Source organism: Anopheles maculipalpis, chromosome 3RL, assembly GCF_943734695.1.
Source record: "Anopheles maculipalpis chromosome 3RL, idAnoMacuDA_375_x, whole genome shotgun sequence".
Lineage (NCBI taxonomy): Eukaryota > Metazoa > Arthropoda > Insecta > Diptera > Culicidae > Anopheles > Anopheles maculipalpis.
In genome coordinates this window covers 32,086,787-32,108,756 of record NC_064872.1, presented here as the reverse complement: position 1 = coordinate 32,108,756, position 21,970 = coordinate 32,086,787, and the positions used below count along the sequence as shown (strand labels likewise).

General features: G+C 45.5%; 4 protein-coding genes across 4 annotated transcripts in view; 1 reads left to right on the top strand and 3 right to left on the bottom strand.

Moving 5' to 3' along the window:
- Positions 1-14,035, bottom strand: part of LOC126564205 (sodium/hydrogen exchanger 7) — a 714,899-nt gene extending 700,864 nt beyond the window's left edge. Inside the window, exon 1 of the mRNA XM_050221175.1 lies at positions 14,031-14,035. The gene's annotated coding sequence lies outside the window, so the exon portion shown is untranslated. The remainder of the gene's footprint in view (positions 1-14,030) is intronic.
- Positions 2,556-14,013, bottom strand: LOC126560563 (chromodomain-helicase-DNA-binding protein 1). The gene is made up of 7 exons (XM_050216521.1): positions 13,733-14,013; positions 11,440-12,243; positions 11,241-11,356; positions 4,232-9,184; positions 3,970-4,149; positions 2,927-3,127; positions 2,556-2,856 (listed from the first exon to the last, which is right to left on the bottom strand). The coding sequence occupies exons 1-7, from the start codon at positions 13,739-13,741 to the stop codon at positions 2,562-2,564; spliced, it is 6,558 nt and encodes a 2,185-aa protein (XP_050072478.1). The 5' UTR covers positions 13,742-14,013; the 3' UTR covers positions 2,556-2,561.
- Positions 14,036-15,381: 1,346 nt separating the features above from the next.
- LOC126564728 (uncharacterized) lies at positions 15,382-16,890 on the top strand. The gene is made up of 3 exons (XM_050221822.1): positions 15,382-15,505; positions 15,612-15,844; positions 15,914-16,890. The coding sequence occupies exons 1-3, from the start codon at positions 15,387-15,389 to the stop codon at positions 16,888-16,890; spliced, it is 1,329 nt and encodes a 442-aa protein (XP_050077779.1). The 5' UTR covers positions 15,382-15,386.
- A 1,921-nt stretch (positions 16,891-18,811) lies between these two features.
- On the bottom strand, positions 18,812-21,442 carry LOC126564086 (septin-interacting protein 1). Its single transcript, XM_050221015.1, has one exon. The coding sequence runs from the start codon at positions 21,428-21,430 to the stop codon at positions 18,812-18,814; it is 2,619 nt and encodes an 872-aa protein (XP_050076972.1). The 5' UTR covers positions 21,431-21,442.
- Between the last annotated feature and the right edge of the window lie 528 nt (positions 21,443-21,970).

Genomic DNA, 21,970 nt, shown 5'->3' with positions numbered 1-21,970 from the left:
GATGAATCCAAAAACAGACAACTCACGCCAACCACCAATATTTAGCTTCAAAACTTCACACTACCAAACGGCACATAAATACACAAAACCATTATTACACAATAATCACTGCCGAATTATTGCTGCTGATAAGAACGAAGTGCACCGTCCCAACACCCAACATCATACACATCTTTTCCCACACAAGAATCGCTCCTGAATTCTTCGCCCTTGCTACGATGGTGTGGCTTCTTCTAGAAACACAACTACTCGCACAGCATAACGACACTACAGAAAAATCTCCATTAATCAACAACAACTTCAATTATGCACTTTTACTCCGCTAAACAAACACTGCACAATATCACGGACCGTGAAAAACACATCTGATTTTCTTGCCCACGCACACGGGGAGAATAAGTTTTCCTCTTGTTTTTCCTCGTTTTTTTGTGGTGCAAAAGCTTACAAAAAGGCGCTAAGAACAGTGATGCACGGTGGTGGCTGTAAGCGGTCATCGAAAGAGACAGCGAGCGTTGCAAAATATTCAATAATAAACAGTTGAACGATAAAAAAAACAATAGAAACTCTTTTAATACTATCACAAAGCTTTACGTTCTTCTACGTTCATTAAAAAATATGAAAATTGAATAATTTATTCAATAACAATATTTGAAAAAAAGATCTTCTCACATAGCGCTTCCATAATTCAAAATGACGGTTAGAACCATACTTGGAATGCATAATGCTAAGGGCTACAATTCAAATCAAATCAAATTCAAATAAAATGCAATCGAAATTACCGAAACTACAAAGAATGCTTAATTTCAAGAAAATTGTTCCTTTTTTTTGTTTATTTTTTGTAGTGAATGTAACCGTGTTTTTCTGTTTGTTCAAGTTCATTATTATTAGCGACTGCTTCCCTGCTCCCGCTCTTTGTTATCTTCCCCCTTTTTTTATATAACCTTTCATCCGATCCGACTGCAGAACACGTTATGTATATATATAGATATATTATGCAGGTTTTATATAGCTTTTACACTGTACATATTCTAAGTGGTCTATTGCTATGCTGTTGCTATCCATTTTCCTGAATGCCCCCTGAAATGGCCCCGGTCTGCCTACTTGGTAGTAGCAACCGGTTCCTAAATACGTATAACTTGCTGTTTTTGCTGCCCGTCTTAGTAGTTTCATCCATCCAATCTTGATGTGCCTCTTTAAGTGTGATTTGGAAGAGAGAAGCAGAGTAGTTTGTGTACAATATTATCCGTCCACTGCCCTCTAGTGCGCGCACAGAACATGCGAAAGATCCTCATAAGTGGACGTGAATTCACACCCTCCACCTGCTCTCTATCTCTCTGGGAGTATATACGTTGGTATGGTCCATAATTTTATCCATTGCATCTGCAACATCGCATTACACGGGTAGTCGGGTAACGTACGCACTATAAAACTTAGAGCATAAAATCACAATCATTTCGTGTCGTACAGAAAGCCATTGTTCCGTGGTCTTTTGTTTTTTTTTGTTTTCGTATGTTTGTGAACAAATTAAAGTGAAGCGAAGCGGAGAGACACTTCGGTTTGCCACTGCGCTACAATCAACAAAAGATGCTGGAAAACTTACAAGAGCAAACGAAAGATCAACTCTGGGTGTTTAATAATAAAAGTAGAGAAATAATTAACTGATGGCGCGCCACACGCATGGTAGCGTACGGGCTAAGCTTACAGAACTTTGATTTCCATTTTGGTACTATTTTTAGTTCACGATATGTGATTTACGTATGCGGAGAAGAACAAAAAATCCAAATACAAATACAAAGAGAAAAATAATTGGAGTATACGGCACCTGTGTGTGTGTGAGTTTCGTATTCTTTTTTTTTTCTTCTTCATAGTATCGCGGATTTTCTCATATTTGTTATCATTCCTTGTTTGTTTCTTGGCTATATTCTCTAGGCGTATAAAAAGAGGTACTAATTAGATTACTCTATTGCTTATTAACGGGCTTCACGTAAAATAAATAAACCTTACCAAGTTATAGTAACACGATTGTGTGCCGTGTGGCTTTGTTGGATTGTGTGTGAGTGTGGTGTGAGTTTTGCTGAGATGTGTTTTTTTCGTATGGTGGGGGAGCAATTTTGCATTATTACAAATTAAAATCATTTACACACGCAGTACACATCAGACATAAATTCTATCTACTAACTTACAGTCGCGCTCTCACAAACACATGTGTAGCTTGCTTATCACCAAATCGAGGCAGATATACACACACACGTAGAGCTAAACCTAGACCGAATTCTGCTACAATAAACGCTAGCTGCTGTTGGACTCTTATTTAAAATAATCTGAATTTAAATCTAATTTTCACTATACCATTCTACAAGACGACGACGATGATTCCACACCATCGACCCGGTCCTCCATTACTTCTCTTAAAAAAAAATGTTCGCCTAACACAATACCTGACTGAATTATACACCGTGTACGTACGCTACTTTCGTTACAGCCAACATCATTTAGCATCCTTTGCCTCTATTTACATCCCATTAATCTGGTTTTCTTTCAATGAAAGAGTGTATGTTAAGTTAATTATTTGCCGCTGGCGGAGGCCGTCGATCATATTCTGGTCGCCGATAGTCCATATAGTCTGTGGGTGGTACAACACCGCCGGCTGCACCAGGAACAACGCTCCCGGAAGGTAACACGACAGCAGCGGGCGGAGCACCAGCGGAAGGTCGCGATGAAGGAGGATAACCACCACTTCCCATCGGATACCGATAGGGACTTTCACCGGACGGGTAGTAGCCGGCAGAAGGGGACATGCCATACCCATGACCACCACCAACACCAGGATAGCCTCCTGGGCCAGAAGGTGGATACCTAAAATAAGAAGAAGAAACACAATGTTATTTCATTTTTTCTACAGGATGAAAAATTTGAATTGCTTTACCTTCGTTTGTCTTTGTAAGCACGATCACCTCGGTCTCGATCACGGTCCCTGTCGCGGTCTCGCTCGCGATCCCGATCTCGGTCACGGTCACGGTCTCGATCACGTTCCCGATCTCGATCCCGATCGCGATGATAGCCTGACGATGATGTATGCCTGCCACCGTAACCATCGTATCGATCCCGCTTATGATCAGGTCCGAACCTATCGAATAAGAAACAATACACCAAACATTACCGGAAGCACGAAGAGGAATGATTAAAAAGTTTTTTTTTTGTGTGGTGACTACACCATTACCACTTAACTATCAACTTTCATACAAATTATGTTATATACAGACCCTATCATTTGAAAACGTTAACTAACGCTAAAACAGTTGATAATTCATCTCTTTACATCCCTGTCGAATATTGCCACCTTGGATGGTGGCACCAACGGCGACGCTGATTTAAAAAAGGAAGGTGCAAAACAACTTAGGTCGACAATAATGATGGGCGCTACGGAGTTCCGGTTCCGTAAAATCTGTAGAATTGACTTCGGTGTAAGCCGGAATAATCTACGATATTAACTTCGGATTAAACTCCGAAGTGCACTGCGGACTCAGCTGAAGGTTACTGCGGATTGCTCTGAAGTCAACTACGGATTACTCCGGAGTCTACTCGGAATTTCACTTCGGATTCAAACCCGAAATCGAAATCGCTTTCGACTCCGAAGTAATTTCTGTGTCGACTGACTTCGCATTCTCAATGGGTCCTGGTCGACCCGTTAGTACAACGATGTCATGCCGACCCTAAGGTGCAGCAAAACAAATGCGAGATCGTTCGACTTGCTGGTTCGGATCGGCCAACTGTTGTTTTGAATCGTATTCGAAATTCAATTGGGATGGCCCTACGCTTTGCTGCACGTATAGGTCGTTCCGAACTCGTTGAACCTACGGATAGATCTCGATTCCTACAGGAAACGCAAAAAGAGTCGTATGACCCATCACCTGATTGGTGACTTGTTTATTGAATCGCATGAATTTGTGAATGCAGATGTGTACATACCGATCCCGCCATGCACCACCACCACCATCGCCAGGATAGGGAGGCCCCCGGTCGTCGGGAAACACACGCATACTTTGTGGTGTCGTCGGTGCACTTCCCCTAGAAGAGGACACGTTCCTCATACGATCCCGGTCAGGTCCATACTCGTCCCACTTTTTTTCACGATCACCTCGATGATTACTGGAAAATGAAAAAAGGAAAAAGAAACTGTTGATTTACTCCATTCGATTACGCAGATTCCACCCTGGCACCAACGACCTACCGACTATCCCCGTGCAGTCTTTTGTACTCTTTGCTATTTTCGTCGTATTCTCCTTCCTCGAGCCGCCTTTTGGAATGCATCGTCCCTGAGCCTTCATCCTTGCCACCACCCGGTTCCGGCACGTGATGACTACTGTCCCCTGCCGTCTGCTGATGATGCTGCTGATACCGTTCACGCTGCTGTAACGCCGAATCACTCATAATAGGTCCACCGATTCCGCCCGCATGATGATGATGATGATGATGTCGCTTTTTCTCCTTCCGATCACGCCGACCCACTTTTTCACCCTCCTTATCCTCCGCGGCACTGTCAGCCGTTGGTGGTACACCTTCACTATGCCCGTTGTCTTTTTTTCCGCCCGATTTCCGGCCTTTTCCACCTTCCTTAACAGGCGATGTCATCAGGCTGGACGTTGCGTTGTTCGCCGTACTATTGTCACCAACGGACGTACCCGAACCTTCGGTACGCTTCAGTGCGTGCTTGTACAGCTTGAACAGCTTCCGCGCGTCAAACTCGGTAAACTTCGACACGAAGTACCACAGATTGCTGCGCCATTCCTTAGCCTTTTCCGGATCACGATACTCCGCCAGACAGAGGTTGATCTGATCGCCGATGCTAAGGAGACAGGCGCGCGTCTGCCGTAGTTGCTCATCCTGCGACAGCGACTCGTCCGGATTGTCTAGCGTCTTGAGCGCTTTCTTTACCGGGCGCATCTTCTCCTTGCACTCATTGAATACGGTCGGATCGAGGTCGCCTAGTATATTAAGTGCGCACGGTTCATTGTTCGCCGTGAAATGCATCGGACCAGTGTTTTTGTTCTTTTTGTCCTTCTTCGCATCCTTTTGCTTCTCTTTCTTGGACTTTTTCTTATCCTTTTTGTCCGATTCTTTGGCGCCGTGTGGTTGATGATTTGTGTGATCATCTGCCAACGGTCGCGAACCATTCGAATGCTCATCGTGATGATGGTGATGATTGTGATGATGTTGGTGATGGTCCGATTCTGACAGTTTTTTACTTTTGCTACCAGTCTTTTTCTCTTCAGTCGAACCAACCACCGAACCGATGGCGCTCGTTCCAACGGTTCCCGTCGCACCGGATGTTGGTCCTGTTCCGCTGGACAACGAAACAATAGCGCCACCTATCGCCACATCTTCCCCTGCAGCAACTGCAGCGATTGTGGCTGATATGGAGCAACTGACCGAGGAAGAATCACCGTCCCGCATCGGACTTGCTCCTACAATCGGCGTCGATGCCAAAGACTTGATTTCCTTCGGTTTTCGTTGTTTGCGCGGTTTTGATGGGCCTCGCTTTAGTTCGAGCGTTTTCCGCAACACTTTCAGCAGATACTCGGCGCGTGACTGTAGATGTTTGCCCTGCGGTTTCCGACTCGCATCGTTCGATAGAATCTTGTCCGCCAATCCCAACGATGGGTCCATCTTCATCGCTTCCCACGATCCAATACCGAACTGATAGATGCCTCGCAGTAGCCGCGAATCATCTTCCCCGCTCCAATCGACATCAAAGTTAGCCGGCCGGGTTTTAATGTTCAGCAACCACCGCGCACGTTCGGAGGCATCGCTCGGTATCACCTCGTCTAGTGGTTGCAACTCCTCCACACACTGCATCATCGTTTTCACATTAAACGATGCGCCACCAATTTTGCTCGAATAAGCCGCACGAGCACACTTCTTCTTAGCATCAGCCCCTGCCAACGAGGGATGTTTTCCATCCATTTCCGATTCTTTCGCAATTTCACGCATTGTCTGTAGACATCGGTCATGCAGCAGCTGAGCAACGCGCCTCAAATCGGACAACGGTTTTTCCTGCAACTCCGCATCGCAAGCGATCGCTTCGAGTCGTTTCAATGGTGCCGGGAATTTCTTATAGCTCTTAATTAATCGCCTCAATTCTGCGTCTGAGAATCCGTTTATTTTCTCCTTGTTGGAAGGTCGCCCTCGTGATCGTTTCGTTTTGCCATCCTCACCACCACTACCAACGTCCGAATCTAGCTCCTCACTATCCTCCGCCTCACCACCTTTTCGCTTTTTACCCTTGCCACTACCCTTCCTACCATCCGCCTCGTTATCACCGTGCTGCTGGTTGTTACCCTGCTTCACAGCTGGCCTCCGAGGTGGTAGATAAAGGTCCTTAATTTCCCGATCACGCTCTTCCGCCTCTACCAGCTCGCGATATGACTTTGGAATGATTTCGTCCCAATCCTTGGTGTCCTGGTCCTGCTCTACACCACCACCACCACCACCGGTCGTTGGTTTCGCACCGGACACTACCTTATCTTCGTCGAAATCGAACGTCGTAACGTTAAACGCGGACAGTAGCTCATCACCCGGCATACCCGGCGCTTCATCGCGCGTTTCCGCCCGCCTCAGTATCTCATCAATATCACACACCAGCTCTTCATCCCCATCCTCCTCCTCCTTGAACAACTCTTCCGCGCCAAACTTCAAAATTGCCGACAGTTCATCCTTATTGAACGGATTCGATGTGTTACTGCCGCCATTTTTATCCAGCACAGTACGCCCCGTCGTATCCATCCGCTGTATCACCAAATGATCCAACACCATCTTCTGCTTGGCACGCTCCACAATATTCTCCTCCACCGAGTGTGCCGTCACTAGCCGATAAATGTTCACCTGATTTTTCTGCCCGATACGATGAGCACGTGCCTGCGCTTGCAAATCATTCTGAGGATTCCAGTCCGAATCAAAGATAATAACCGTATCAGCCGTTGCGAGATTAATACCCAACCCACCGGCACGTGTCGACAGCAGGAAGCAGAAATCGGTCGAACCTTCCGCATTGAAATGATCCAACGCTTGCTTTCGCAATTCGCCCTTAATACTACCATCCAACCGTTGGAAGGAAAAGTGACGCTTCTGTAGATACTCGGCCAAAATGTCCAGCATACGTACCATCTGGGAGAAAATTAACACCCGATGGCCGGTCTCTTTCAACCGGCAGAGCAATTTATCCAACAGTACCAGCTTTCCCGACCCTTTCAGCAACTGCTGCACAATGTCCTGCTGATTGTCTCGTTGCGTTTCAAACTCGATCGGACGCGTCAGTGCAGCATGATTGCAACACTTTTTCAGCTCAATCACAATGTTCAGAAACGTACCGACCGAACCCTTCATGCCTTTCCGTAGTGCGTCAAAATTTTTCGACAATATCCACTTATAGTACTGGCGCTGTATCGAAGTCATCTCCACGCGCAATATCTGTTCCACCTTGGCGGGCAAACTTTTTTCGACGTCTTTTTTGACGCGCCGCAAAATGTACGGTTCAAGCTCTTTGTGTAGCTTCGTGTAGCTTTTGTCGTTCGTCGTGTTACCGTAATTGCGCTCAAAGTCGTCCCACGATTCAAACCGCTCCGGCATGATAAAGTGTAGCAGGGCCCACAGTTCTTTGAGCGAGTTTTGCAACGGTGTACCGGTAATCAGTAGCCGATGGTTGGTGTCGAACTCTTTCAACGCTTTGTACAGCAACGAATCATCGTTCTTGAGCCGATGAGCTTCATCCACCAGCAGAGATGCCCATCCGATCGAACCTAGGAACGTTTTATCCTTCAACAGTATCTCGTACGTGGTAAGAATTGCGTTAAATTTGAGCTTTTTCGTACTATCATAACACCACTCGTACTGACGAATAATTTCGCGCGATTGCACATCACCCAGATACGTGACGACGTTCATTTCTGGCGCCCAAATGGCAAACTCACGCTGCCAGGCTGGCATCGTACTAAGCGGTACGACGCACAGAAACGGCCCATACAATTGCTGCGACTTGAACAGATAGTAAAGGAAGCAGATCGTCTGTATCGTTTTGCCAAGTCCCATCTCATCAGCCAGAATGACCGAATTATCCTTGCACCAAGTCAATATCAACCAATTCAATCCATCCATCTGATAATCGCGCAACTTCAAACCACGCTCCTCGCCGAGATATTCAGGTTGCGTTTTAAGATGCTTAAAATTCGGCCTATACCGTATCGCTTTACAGTGCTTTGAAGGTGTTCGGCGTGATTCTTCCCGCTCGTGAAATTCCACAATTTTTTGCTGCCATTTGCGTCGAATCAAGCCGGCATCTTCCCACGTCGAGTCGGAGTACGGTAGGGATTCCCATTTGCAAAGATACTCTAGCCCCGTTTCACCCTCTTCCGCTTTGTTCGCCTGAGCAATGATACGCTCCACGTTGTAGTAGCTTTTGAGCAGATCCTGCTGCAACTCCTGCTGACACTCGTAGTAATCGATGTCTTCCGGTCCGGCTTGATACTTGCGCCAGTATTCCAACTGCTGTTCGCGTTTAATATAATTTTCCAACTTTTTCATACCCTTCACCTTCTGCTCGCGCAGCGTTTCCTCCGACTCCCAGGTGCAGTGCAGATACGACCAACCGGTCCACTTGATTAGGAACTGTTCTTCCAACTCGCGACCGACGCCTTCCCCACCGATCTCATTCGGATCACCATTTTCCTCTATTGCATAAACCGTCGTTACCGCACCCGTTGCACCCCGCCGGCCCTTCCGCCGTCCGATGATCCGTTCGATCGTTTCCGCCTTTTCTTCCTCGGCGGCTAATGCTGCCGCTGCCTCTTCCGCTTCCTGATCAACTTCCAGCAGATCGTCACTGTCCGTTGGTTCATCGCCGCTCTCTTCCTTGTAGCTTACGTTGTTGTTCTTCCTTCGCGTTGCGGCCGAACGTTTTCTTTCATCCTCACTATTGCTACCATCGTCGGAGCTGTACGCCGGTTTCTTCTTTTTGGCCACCTTCGATTTAGCGCTGGTTGCACTCCCGGCGGAACGTTTCTTCCCTGCGGCGGTGGCAGCAGCGCCTCCGGACGGTGGTTTCCGTCGGTAGCGTTGGTCACGCGAGTCCTCCGAATCACCGTCGCTAGCATCACTTTCCGATGTGTCCGACTTCCATCGGCTGTTGGAACTGGGAATGGGTGGATGCGAAAGAAAAGATAAAAGTTATTTAAAAAATGAAGCAAATGCCTTGAGATATTCGTACAAAATCAGCTCAAATTAACCTGAGAATAAGCTACCGAGTCGTAATATTTAAATAAAAATAATAAAAAATAACCGAGTATGCCCGGGATAAGGCAAGGAATAAGGAGGAAATGCCTTATAAATATAGTTATAGAATTTGTTCAACGCAAGCGGTGTGAACAATACGGCACTGAACCGTCATAATTAATTATAAATAAATAAATAAAGAAATAAAAAATAAAAATAAAAAAACGGATTAGCCACTACTAGGAACAGGTGGGTAGATAAGGCTAAGTCCTAACCACTAGAAAGGGGATTTTTCCGCATATCTCGAATATTTGCCTAACACTTCGTTTATATTTAATATAAAAAGATCGAATTCCCGTTTACATTTGTAAACGCACACATAAAAATTTTTTATACTCAACACAACGGTGTTGACAATACGGCACTGGACCGTAATAATCAAATGTAAATAAATAAATAAAACATCAAATTTTTTTTGGCTGTGTCTAAAGCCACTAGTAAATCCACGAAAACAATACTAAATGTTTGTTGTGCAGGGTCCGGGAGAAGGCTTACGAAGCTATTGTTTAGTTTTAACATTGTTTTTATTCATCGAATATCAATGAGGGATCCGTTCCGCCCAATCCGTTTTCATTCGCGCTTTGCACTAAACCAGATGTTGTTACTCTCAAAACACTATAGCTCTTCATCTAATCCACTGACAGCCATCAAAATTCATAACATGAATGTTTTTAAGGTTGGCTAAAGCCTGAAAAAAAATTTAATACATTTTTTGTGCCGCAATCTACACACCAGGACTACAACGTATCTACCCACCTGTTACTACTACTGGCGACTGGGGGTTTAGAGGTTATGATCAAAGTCGGAACACGGAGATGATGTTGCGTGCGAAAGATAAATTTAGATTTGCGTACGCATTTTTCAACCACATAAAAATATAACACCACCACCATGTGATCTGCGCACATCTTTATTGAGCATCAAGTGATGCCATTCAATCACATTTACAAACAAAGGCAGGTATGTACAGTGTATATACACTTTTACATGGAAGTTTTCCATTGTCTAGCAAGAAATCCCAAAGGGAAGATGCTTCGCAAAAAAACTCCATTCCTCTCATGTTTGTTACAAATGCAAGAAGGACCATTACGAACTGTACATTGAAGGAGTGTAAAGCGAAAATTGTTAAGAGAAATGGTGCCTTTTAAGTAAGAATCCCACAATATCCTGACGGTAGTCAATGCCGGAAGGATACGATGGTTAGGGCAATTGATGAGGATTACAGGCATGGGGCGAATGCACGCGGGTTCAGCACGAGGCGTAGAATAGCACAGCGAGCTCGCTGGCTGGAACAAGTGGAGTCAAACTTTTAGGAAATCGGCGGATGCAGCCCTAGATGGATTTTCCTGAAAACGAATGAGAGGTCTGTCCATGTCTATGCGACGTGGATTGATGAGGATTACAGGCATGGGGCGAATGCACGCGGGTTCAGCACGAGGCGTAGAATAGCACAGCGAGCTCGCTGGCTGGAACAAGTGGAGTCAAACTTTTAGGAAATCGGCGGATGCAGCCCTAGATGGATTTTCCTGAAAACGAATGAGAGGTCTGTCCATGTCTATGCGACGTGCTCAACTCTGAGCAGGCCAAGAAAAAGAAGAATTAACCAACAAAACGGAACCAGAAAGCGGGTATCGAATCCTGACCGCACTGTTTCCTCGTAGTAAGAATTGACTAAATCAAGAAAATGGGAAAGCCAAGAAATTTCGAAGTTGTAGAGAGAGAAATGGCCAGTAAACTTCTTAGAAGTTCAAACACACGATAGGACCAGGGATCAAACTACACCCGGATTGTTCCCCGGTAGTGAGGACTGAATATCTAACTACGTGGTATCAGCTAGTCTAGTAAGCCATTCGATGGCCGGTATGACCCAGAAGATCGTAAATAATGAGAGAAAATTGTAAAAAAAAATCAATTACCTTTTCTTCTTCTTGGCTTTGGATACTGATTGGGCAGCGGGTCGTTTCCGTGCGGCAGCTACCGCCTTTTTTCGTGCACTTTTCCGCCTCAGTTTATTTGCAGCATAATCCTCATCCTGTTGTAGCAAACCAGATAGTAAAAAAGTGAGTAAATCGAACACTCAAATATAAAATAAAAACTTTAAATATCTATAATTACATCGTAGCTGCTTTTGGAGGACTGCTGGGCTTCCTCTTCATCCTCGTCCTCCTCATCCTCATCGTCGACGTCCTCGGGTGGAGGAGGAATAGTGGCCGGAACCGTACCGGTCAGCCGTTGCTCCGGCTTTGCACCCGTTTCTTCTTCCTCATCATCATCATCATCCTCATCGTCGTCTTCCTCCTCTTCCTCATCATCGTCCTCTTCCTCGTCCTCCTCATCATCGTCGCTCTGTCGGCTAGTATTGCTGGGTTTACTGGCGCTATTATCGGAATCACTGTTTTGGTTGTTGCTGATTGCATTGTTCCCTGCTCCGTTTGCTCCCTCCTGCTCCCCGGCACTTTCATCCGAATCGGCACCCGAGTGTGATGAGCTGCGTACACGACTGTTCTGTGAAGGGTGATGATGGTTAGCGCCAGCGCTTTCCGCTTCATTCCCAGCTGATCCATCGGAATCGTCCTCGTTCCGATCGTCGTCCTCATCGTCATCTTCTTCATCCTCCGGACGATGCTGATTAATACTCGCTTTGCTGATCGACAGGCCGTTCTCTGCCTTGGAGTTTCGCACACCACCACCACTGATGTTACTGCTAGCGGTGGATGTGTTGTTGGTGGTCGTGGATGCTGTACCGCTTGTGTCACGGTTCGAAACGTTCATCAGACCATTGTTGGACGTTTCGTTCTCGTTATCGCTCGAGCTGGAGCTGGACGAGCCGGATCCGGATTCGCTTTCGGAATCGGAGGATGAGCCACTTTTACTTCCACTGCTGGATTCATTTTCTGAATCACTTTTATCCTCTTTTGTCTGTGAATACAAAATGAGAAGGAAAAACACACATTCTTGTTAATTAAATGAATGGTAGTAGAAGCCCATTAAGGACAGTTTATAGGAAAATTCATAAGAAATCAAGACGAGAAGAGAAACGATCATCACAAACTAACTAATGGAAGTTGAACTGTAACTTTACCACTTTAAATTCATATCTTGCAGATAGACCTGGCACAAGACACATTATTTTAACAACATTTCTATCCATGACGCGAGGCAAAAAACAAATCTACACCGTATTTAAGATAAAACAACCTAATTTATTCACAAGTAGAGACGCAAATTGTTGGAAAACACACTTTACCAATGGATTGATTATTACATAAAGTTTAGGAACAATTTCAACGCAATACTGGACACACAACTGCATTCACCAAACAATCCACCATGTCATCTAAACTTCCGGAACTTCAAGGAATGTAGTAAAAACTCGGTTAAAGCCCAAAACTCTCATTAAAATACCGAAATTTCCTAACAAACTCACTCAATTATATCAAATACTATCGTACTGTAACGGCAGAAAGGGGACAATCCGAATGGAAGCCTTCCTTTCAAGCATACACTATTAAATCACAGAAAATCTGCCTAAAATCTGCACAAAAATCGAACTTTCTGTACATTTCCCTACTCTAAAACGTCTGCAACGGATACAAATAAAGTTTGGCACGCCAAAAAATCCTGAAAACCATTTGGAGGACACAGAAAACTTAACATCATACGACAGGAATCGACTGAAAAGTTCAGCTAGCCTGGTAAACGGATGTTCCGGAGGTTCTGTACCGGATCTTTTCCTGGCCTTTTGTCAGTGTCTCTACTCGCCTCCTTTGTTTCTGACAAAGAACACCGATTACGTAATCCTCGAGCACACTGAAAAACGGTCTTTTGGCCATTTTAACCACCGGAAAAGTAGCTAAACCGCCAGAAATCACCACCGAAACGTTACATTCCGTCGAAATCTATCACGAAAAATCCGAAGGCCCACCACAAAACTTCTCCCCGGTGCGTGTGGTCGCGTGATCTAGAACGTTCCACGTGGCGTTGCACGATGACGCACGTACGGAAAAGTCCGGTAAACTTGCCCGAAATCGGTTCCGGACGGTAAAAAGCACTTTCGCAGGCAGTTTTACCCGGCAGTACACATTGGTTTTGGGCTTAATTTGCGAAAAAGGGTCCCCTTTCGATTTGGACAAAAAGGGGCTCGCCTAAACGGCCGGATCGTGGGCAATCGAACGGACAACGATTCAGGGTGGAACAGTGGCCGGTTCAGGTTCTGGCGGCCGTTTTGTTCTCGAATCAGTAGCCCCAACGCTGGAAGCAGCTACTGCTGGGTGCTCGTTTTCACAACTTGTAGCCACCGTACGCCACACCCAGCCGGGGTTCCCGTGCGGAAAAACGAGCTCAAAACACAGAAAAGGTAAATTTAATGAATATGCATCGGAAAACGGGTCAAAAATGGGTTCATTACCTGGCTCATTACGCTTTTTGGCAGGGTTTTCTTCGGCGGTGTAGGGGAAAAATATTTCCACCATATGGAATTGTGGCTGAAAAAATGCACCACACCGTTGTGAATCGAATGCGACCGTTTTCGGGCCGGAAAGTGAGCGTTTCAGGTCGAAAATTGGGGTTTTAAGTTCACATGCAAAATTTTTTTCCACTTCAACACTTGACTATCGACGACGCCATTTTCTTTCCTGTCCCCGGAGGTGCACCCAAGGCTGACTGCTGCTGCTGCTCGCAACCACTTTCTGCACCCACTTCCAAACGCACCGAGCGCCACAAAGCCAAGCACACACACGCACGATGTAAATGATCGGCCGTATGCACGTTGCAGCCGCGTTACGAAATCACCGAAAACAAACGCACTGGCACATTCGGTGATTGCTTTTATTATTGTTTACCACTGGGGTGGAAGCGCTTGCAAGCTTCCGACGATCGAATTTTGCACCAGCACCGTTTTGCTCTACAGCTCACTTCGGCGCCATCTTAGAAATTGGTGTTGGTTCCATTCTTGCTTCGTTTGACAGTTACTTTCGTTAAGTTTAAAAAAAGCAAGAAGCAGCACCCTCCACTGAACTGCAATCGGTGGCAGCTGCGTTTGATCGGGTACGACGGTATAATTAGAATTAAAATGAGAAAAATTGGTGTTTTTGATGTTAAATCTGAAAAAATATTTTTGAATAAATCTGTTATCATAATTTCCCTTACCATTCTATCTTGTACAGCAACAAAATGAAAATTACGTTTTAACGACAGACCCCGCGGGCAAAAGTTTTGTTAAAGGGTTCTTACACGGAAGATGATTCTGTCGGTTGCTTATGGATTTTGACTGCCATTAAGGGTCTTAGACAGAAAATTGCCTATTATGCCTGATAACATAATTGTAGAGGCCGCGGGCCACGAGAGATTTCAAAATCAAAATTTCAATTTCTCATGAGTGTTTGAGAAATTTTCTCGCTTGAAATTGCTTTTTGAGATCCTGGCGCGTACGCAAGCTACATACACGGGGCAATGGAGAAAAAACTGAAATCGAAATTTTGAGACTTTTTGACAGTTTCACATCATTTTCAACAATTCCCGGCGACGCCGGTCTTCAAACGGCAGGATAGGGGTTCAAATCCCATCCGAACCATCCCCCCACAGTGAGGATTGACTATAGTCATATATCTGGATATATCCAACTACGTGGTATCGTTTCGTGTTAAACTGCTTCGAAAGTATTGACCAACGACGGTTGAAAGCGGTTGAGACGCAGAAAATCTTCGTTAAATTTTCTTCTCGAGGGGGCTGTATAATTTTGGAATAAAAATGCCGTACAATGTTGGGTTTGATGTTAAACAAAATGAAAAAAAAACTGTTGTTTTCACGTATTACCATAATTAAAAACAACATACCATAATTCCATCGCATACGGAATTAAAACGAAAAAAGCGTTTTAACGAAAGAAGGGTAGGGTAAATTCTGTGTAATCTGGCCGCACTGCTTCAATTACCACAGTTGATTTCGTCACAAAACAATACATTCAGTAGAGTTTTGGCGGTAAGGACAGCTATTGAACCGACTGTCCACTAGTGGAACGTACATTTTCCCGTGCAAGTGAAAAGAACTTTGTCCCTAATTCAATGACGATCGATATGGATGTGTTCCTGCTCATACCGAAGCTAAACCTGGACACGGTGAAAATATTTCTCGAAGAAAACAAACTAATCGATTGTACAATCAAGCTGCACCGAACACGCAGGTACATGTTTATTCATGAAATGGAGGCCCCTCCGGATTGTGCCATGGAATCATTTTCTAACCATATTTTTTTGTTCCACTTCTTACTCTGCACCCTGCTGTGCTAGCATTGTACCGAAGAGAGCCTATGAAAGTATTTCGGTAACTAAGATAACGCTGGAAAGCAACACCGATGCCGACGAAAAGGTTCAACGGACATTAACGGCAGAAATAAATGAGAGACAGAAGCGGACTAAACGAAAAAAGGCTCAGGATAAAAAACATGTCATAATTTTGCAATTTACTGGCAAACTACAAAATGTTAGTTCTGCCCACTGCAATGAATGTAGCCGAGAGAAAGGTGCATTTCCTTCGTTAGATTCCTGCCAGACTGATGGAACACCTAACTAATGTTCTTTTCCCTTTTCAGTAAATTGCAGTGCCATTCCAAGCTTCCTGTACTGGATTCAACACAAGCAGCAGGAAAGAAAAGCGATCGACTATAAGGAAAACAAGAACCCCGATGAAGAAAATGCACCGAAGAAGAAACGTCTGCTAAAACGGGAATGTCATGTGTTGCTAGTACGCTTAGACGTTAACAAATATGTTAGGACAAAAGAGACCGTTCCAGCTACCACCACCAAGCCCGTACTAAAGAAGATCCAGAAAGAGAGTGTTCCCATCGCACCGGATCAGCTCGAAAAGGCACGCAAGCTTTCCCTGGTACACTTTATCCAAGCGTTTAAGGGTGATGATGTAGATAAGTTTCTGAAATTTTGTACCACCGGTATGCAGGGAGAGGTGTGCGGTTCCGTGCCACAGCTTACACTCGGCCAGGCTGACACCGACCTGTGGCACGAGCTGCGTATCGGGCGCATAACTGCTTCCCGCATCCGGGAAGCTGCCCGTTGCACAATGCTGGGCGGATCGCTGCGGGATCGTATCATGGGTGTTTCGTCTGGCTTTTCTATGGCCATGAAACGGGGCACCGATCTCGAAGGGCACGTGCTAGCCGAACTATGCAAAGAATATCCTGACCTGCGGGATATCGGACTCGTACTCGATCCCGAATGTCCTTGGATGGGTGCATCGCCCGACGGTATCTGTGACGAGTTTGTGCTAGAGATCAAGTGTCCGTACACGCCCAAGACGTACGCATGTTACGTCGATGTGAAGAAACTTTCGCCCAAGTACTTCGCCCAGATACAGCTACAGATGCACATTACGCACCGTAGGAAGGCGTTGCTGGCCGTGGCAGCGCTCGATTTCGAAAAGACGAAGCATATAGCGAAAGTGTGGATCGAATATGATGAACAGTATGTTAAGGACATAATGGAGCATGCATTCGAATTCTGGCGAAAGGCCATATTTACTGCGCTGCTTCGTAAGCGCAAAGGCAAGAAGTAAGGGCTGGCGCGTTTGTATGGTTTTTTTTCTATTTCAATTATTATTTTTCTGTAATTCTATGTAATTCTATTAAGATAGGACACGTTATTATGTTTTGTAAGCTGCAAAATACCGAATCAAATAATTTTGATCTCAGTCTAATACACACCATTAGTAATTTTATATATGCCAGATTGATCGTGTGAATTTTTGAAAGAAGTTTCCTTGATAGAAATAAAATGAAATTAATTGTATTCTTGTGGCAAAAATGATGGCTAACTAAATAATGTTTTTAAGTTTAATTGCCTGAATAAAAAAGTGTTTTGCATGATGGATTTAATTATGTTTGAATTCTAAGTTTAAGAACCATTCTAGAGAAATAGTACCACTCGTTCTCGAGAGGTCTAATGGCAGCGGCCAAGTATGAGTTGAACTTGGTTGATCGTTTAATTGAGGATGAATCAAACTTGGATGGTTGTTGCCAAGTCCTCCGATATTGAAAGCTTCTCAACTAGCTTTATCGATCTTATCTAGGATCTTCTGCGGCATGCAACACTCTTGGAACTGCAGCTTTCATCATCGGCTTCTGGAGGATTATAAGACTGGTCTGAAGTAGATGCCTGGATGTTTAATGATATCAATTTTTTATGTTGGATATTGTATATATTGTATGCGATTCTATACAATATAGAATATCAGCGTAGTTATTCCAAATACGTGTGTCGCGCTGCATAATTGTGTCTGAGCCCTAGGCGGGTCCATCAAAAATCAAAGTGTAGACCTGTAGATTTTCATCGTGTGAGGGGCTGAAAGATGTTGTGCAAAATCTATATGTCGGATTGAAATGACCTGTGAATAATATCGGTAATCACAAATGAGACACTACTGTGCTGGCAAACCCTTGAGAGGACTTTATCATTCCATTCCATCACGCCAAGATTCTGATGATCGTATTTAGGGTGTGTAGAGAACTTGCCCCAGACGGTATATTATCTCACACAGTGTATGATTATGCGTCTTGGTTAACACCACGGTGGTATTCGAGATTTCAACGGGTTTTAATACCTTGTTCTACTTTTGTATAATTCATCGTCTCATTTGTTCGATTTACAAATCCAAATTGATTCCCTGTTTTGCTCGTAATCCGTTCGTAAGATTCGGTTAAATTTTGAGGGAAATAATTTGCAATGGAGACATGTACGTATGTAAGCAATACAGTCAGACTAGAGGCGGATTGAATCCTTCTGATGTCCTAAGCGAATCTCACCAGGAAGGGTCTCCCGAGGCAGCTGCCGGAGCACCATACATCACATCCACCAGTATTTACAACAAGCAATTTTGGGCTTCAGCTAGGGGCCCGTTTCGACCCGGGGATCGTTTAGCCATGCATACAGACGGGACCAAACCGGATGCAAGCATCCAGCATTGGTGGGCCGATCAAAGACTCGATCAACGATTCAAATTTACTAGGATCAGGCGGATACGCTTTTTCCTGGATCGACCAGGGCTAGCTCCTACCAGTGGATCCGCGTTGAAACAACAGGCGTCTCAACGGTCGTTAACCTTTTTTCCTACGCTAGCCTGGATAAGTTTTTAACTGAGGAACAGAGTTCAACCAGCGACGATTCCTCCAAATTCTTCCGACGTAGCCGGGAAGCATTACTGGAGTGCAGTACCAACATCCATATGGAGGGCAAAACGGAAATTTATCTAGAATTTGAAAGAGATCCTCCCAAAAGAGCAACATTCATGGAGTCATGGGTCTTCTTCATTACTTTTTTCATTGAACGGTCCACCAGGTTTAGTACCAATTTGTATTTGCCTGATGGCGTAAACGAGATTATCTTCGACTAACCAGCTAAGTAAAAACAGACACGCAAATTGGTAAGCTAAATTATATTTTATTTCATTAATTTAAATTGAAACAAACTTCTCGTCCATCTTATCCACTGACAGCCCGTTCCAGTAACGCCGATAAAGATAAGGGCGTCCAGCTAACACCCCCATCCGGACTGATTATGCACACCGACCGATCGATGTAGCAAAACAGCTTCCCAACGCGATACACCTGCTTGCCGAGTTCCCGGCGTCCCGGCATCGGTGCAAAAATAATGCCACGTTCGGCACACTTTTGCGAAACGAGTTCCTTAAACTCGAGCGTTGGAGCGCTGGACGTGTCTATTGAAATATCCATCGGAATGGGTGGTTTTGGTGGTGGCGGTATCGGTTCCATCATGATCGGAGGTGAGTTTGATGCTGTACCTGCTACACCAATCGAACGTTGCATCAGTTCGAGCGCTTTGCGGAAACATTCCTTCACGTTCGGATGCCGTACAACATCGTCCGTAAACTGTGCCTTCCAACCCTGATACCAGCGCGATACTTGATCAAAGTTGGGCGATTGGTTGAGCCAGATGACGAGGGTCTGGATCCACTTGGGGAAGAAATATTTGTCAAGGATGGTAGCAATCTGTAGCGGTGAGATGAGTTCATTCCATTCCCACACTTGGTTGAATATTTCCAAATCTTGCTGCAGCGGATTGATGAGCAGCTCGGTAAGCCTTAGCTCCAGCTTGGGTATGATGTTTTTGGCTAGGAACAATTGCAGATCTTCCTCGGCAAAAACGCCCTTCCACGGTGTTAGCATAGCACGGGCGGAACGATCCTCCGGATGCCAGGCTTTGAGGGCACGGGCTAATTTCTCGCGAATTGCTGGATAAACGTTACCTTCCATTTTGGGACCAAGTAGTTCCGTCCAAGGGTGAATCCAGCAGTGTATGGGAACGGTATCGGTCAGTGGGTCCCACTCGATAACCGCCGCCGCTAGTTTGACCAGCACGATCTGTTCCAGTACGTTGTCCAGTATCCATGCTGGCAGAAGAGGTGCCCACGCATCCAGCAACGCTATCATTGGCTGATGAACGCGTGGATTCCATTCGTTTGCCGCCGCACGAATGCTGGGTACTACCCCAGTCCATACAACGGCCGAGTAGGGATCGAGTAGGCTATTACTGTTGCTGTCCGTGTTGGCAGATGTCAGAATAGATTTCCAACGCTTAAACACATCTAAATGGCGCGTCGGTTCACTGAACGGTGTCCATTCCTTTAGCCGGGCGGCAATCAGTGGAGCAACTACACCTGCTGCTAGATCCGGCAGACCAAACTCCTTACATTCGGCCGGATAATCGGCGTACAAGCGAACGAAGACTCTTTCACATTCTTCCAGTTCGATCGATCCGCCCTCCGGTTCGACCAGTGTTCGTACCAGCTCAAGCGCTCCCTCCAGCGTATGAAGATAATCTTTCTCCAGCTCGCTAATACGGATCAAATTTTGCTTCTCATGCAACAGTTGCTCTTCGCGATCCTTGGCTTCACACTTTTGCTTATCAATTGCGATTATGTCCTGTTCGCAGTACTCCACCATCAGGTTCAGATTGTGCATCAACTCGGGCAGGGCGAAGTGGGTAATTTCTTTTGCCGGAGCTTTACTTCCCGCCAGTGCCGGCTCGTACAGCTCCTCGTCCATCACCTTCGCTTGGCCGAGGGCATGATAGCCGCTAAGGACACGCTTTTCCGGCCCGGTCATATCAATAACCGTTACCTGGCTTAGCTTCGATGCTGTTTTATCAAACGGTGCGTACGATAAGGTTGATTTCTTACCCTTTTCAATAACATCCTCAACGGATTTATAAAAGTAGCGCGATTTACCTTGCTTGCCATCTTTGCGCCACTGTCCGCTGTCGTCCTCCCCTCCACTGACAGCCGGTAAAGCTTTCGATTCATCCTGCTTTTGCTTCAATTTTGCATCCGCCACGACTGTCTTTTTCTCCGGACCGTACGCACCGATTGCACCGCGGCCCTTTCGCAGGTGTGCCTCGATCGGCGCAGAAATACCTTGCAAATCTTTACCCAAACCTTTGCCCGGTTGGTAACCCATCTGGAGCAAAAGTTTGGCACCGATGCCACGCGTATGCTGCTCCCAGTTCCCCACGTTTTTACCACCCCCCTTGGCTGTTAGCGGTGGTGCGTTGCTAAACGTGCGGAAACCGGCCATCGATCGCATATCATGCACGGGAGGTTTGTCGTCTTCCGATTCGGACGAGGTATTGCTGGCGCTCGGTTTACCCTTCGAACCAAACCGTGGTCTTGAGTCATCCTCATCACCCTCGCCGTCCTCGTCGGACGCTTCCTTGGCCGGGTCAGGCTTTTTGCCTGACTGCTGTATACCGCCGGCAATGAAACCAATCGGAGCCGAGTAGTCCTTCGGTTTCTTGCCGACCTGGCGTCCTCTGCGTCGACCGCCGCCGGTAGATGTGCCTTCGTCGCCATCGTTTTCGGAATCGTCATCTGCCCATATGCCGTAGATTTGCTGATGCTTCGTAGGACGCCGACGGCTCCGGTTCGGGTTAAACTCGTTGTCCAGATCGTAATCCGTGATTTCGAAGCGTTCGTACTCTTCGTCATCCATGGTGAGATTGGTTAGCTGAAGAATCGAGCGTACAGTTGAACTTTTGTACGAGTCTTGCTGGAATTGATTCGATTTTCTTGGCTGGTTTTTCATCTGATTGTTTATGTTTGGTACTGATTTGACAGTGGACGACAAGGTGTATATAATTGAGATGGGCTCAACCTATTTCTCAAGGAGTGATCAGCGAGAAAAATCATGCTTCCCAGGTTCCCAATTTTGAACTTAAAAGCCTCGGGCCACGGGAAATTTCAAACTGTTGAAATCGATGGGAAACTGTTAAAAAATCTTAAAACTAAGACTTCAACTTTTTTCCGTTGCCCCGTGCAGGTAGCTTGTGTATGTGCCAGGATCTCAACATGTGGTTTCAAAGCAAGAATTTTTTTCAAAAACACTTACAGAGAGGAAACCTTACATTATCAGCTTTTCTCTCTCGTACGCGGGTACACGAATCGAAATCTTTTTGATTGAAAGTTTATCGCTTTTTGAGGTTTTGCTTGGAGATCCTCGACCGTGTACGGTGGTTTTATACACGGAGGGGTTCGAGAGATTTCAAAATTTCAGTTTCTTATGAGTGTTTGAGAATTTTTCTCGCATTGAAATCGCTTTTGGCGGACCTTGCGCGTACATAAGCTA

Bases quoted from the DNA above. Each gene is read 5' to 3' on its own strand.
- LOC126564086 (XM_050221015.1), bottom strand. From the start codon at position 21,430: ATGAAAAACCAGCCAAGAAAATCGAATCAATTCCAGCAAGACTCGTAC.
- LOC126564728 (XM_050221822.1), top strand. From the start codon at position 15,387: ATGACGATCGATATGGATGTGTTCCTGCTCATACCGAAGCTAAACCTG. The intron at 15,506-15,611 runs GTACATGTTTAT...CTGCTGTGCTAG, and splicing joins AAGCTGCACCGAACACGCAG to CATTGTACCGAAGAGAGCCT. The intron at 15,845-15,913 runs GTGCATTTCCTT...TTCCCTTTTCAG, and splicing joins TGAATGTAGCCGAGAGAAAG to TAAATTGCAGTGCCATTCCA.
- LOC126560563 (XM_050216521.1), bottom strand. The intron at 11,357-11,439 runs GTAATTATAGAT...TTGCTACAACAG, and splicing joins CCTCCAAAAGCAGCTACGAT to GATGAGGATTATGCTGCAAA. The intron at 3,128-3,969 runs GTATGTACACAT...CTTATTCGATAG, and splicing joins GGTGGTGCATGGCGGGATCG to GTTCGGACCTGATCATAAGC.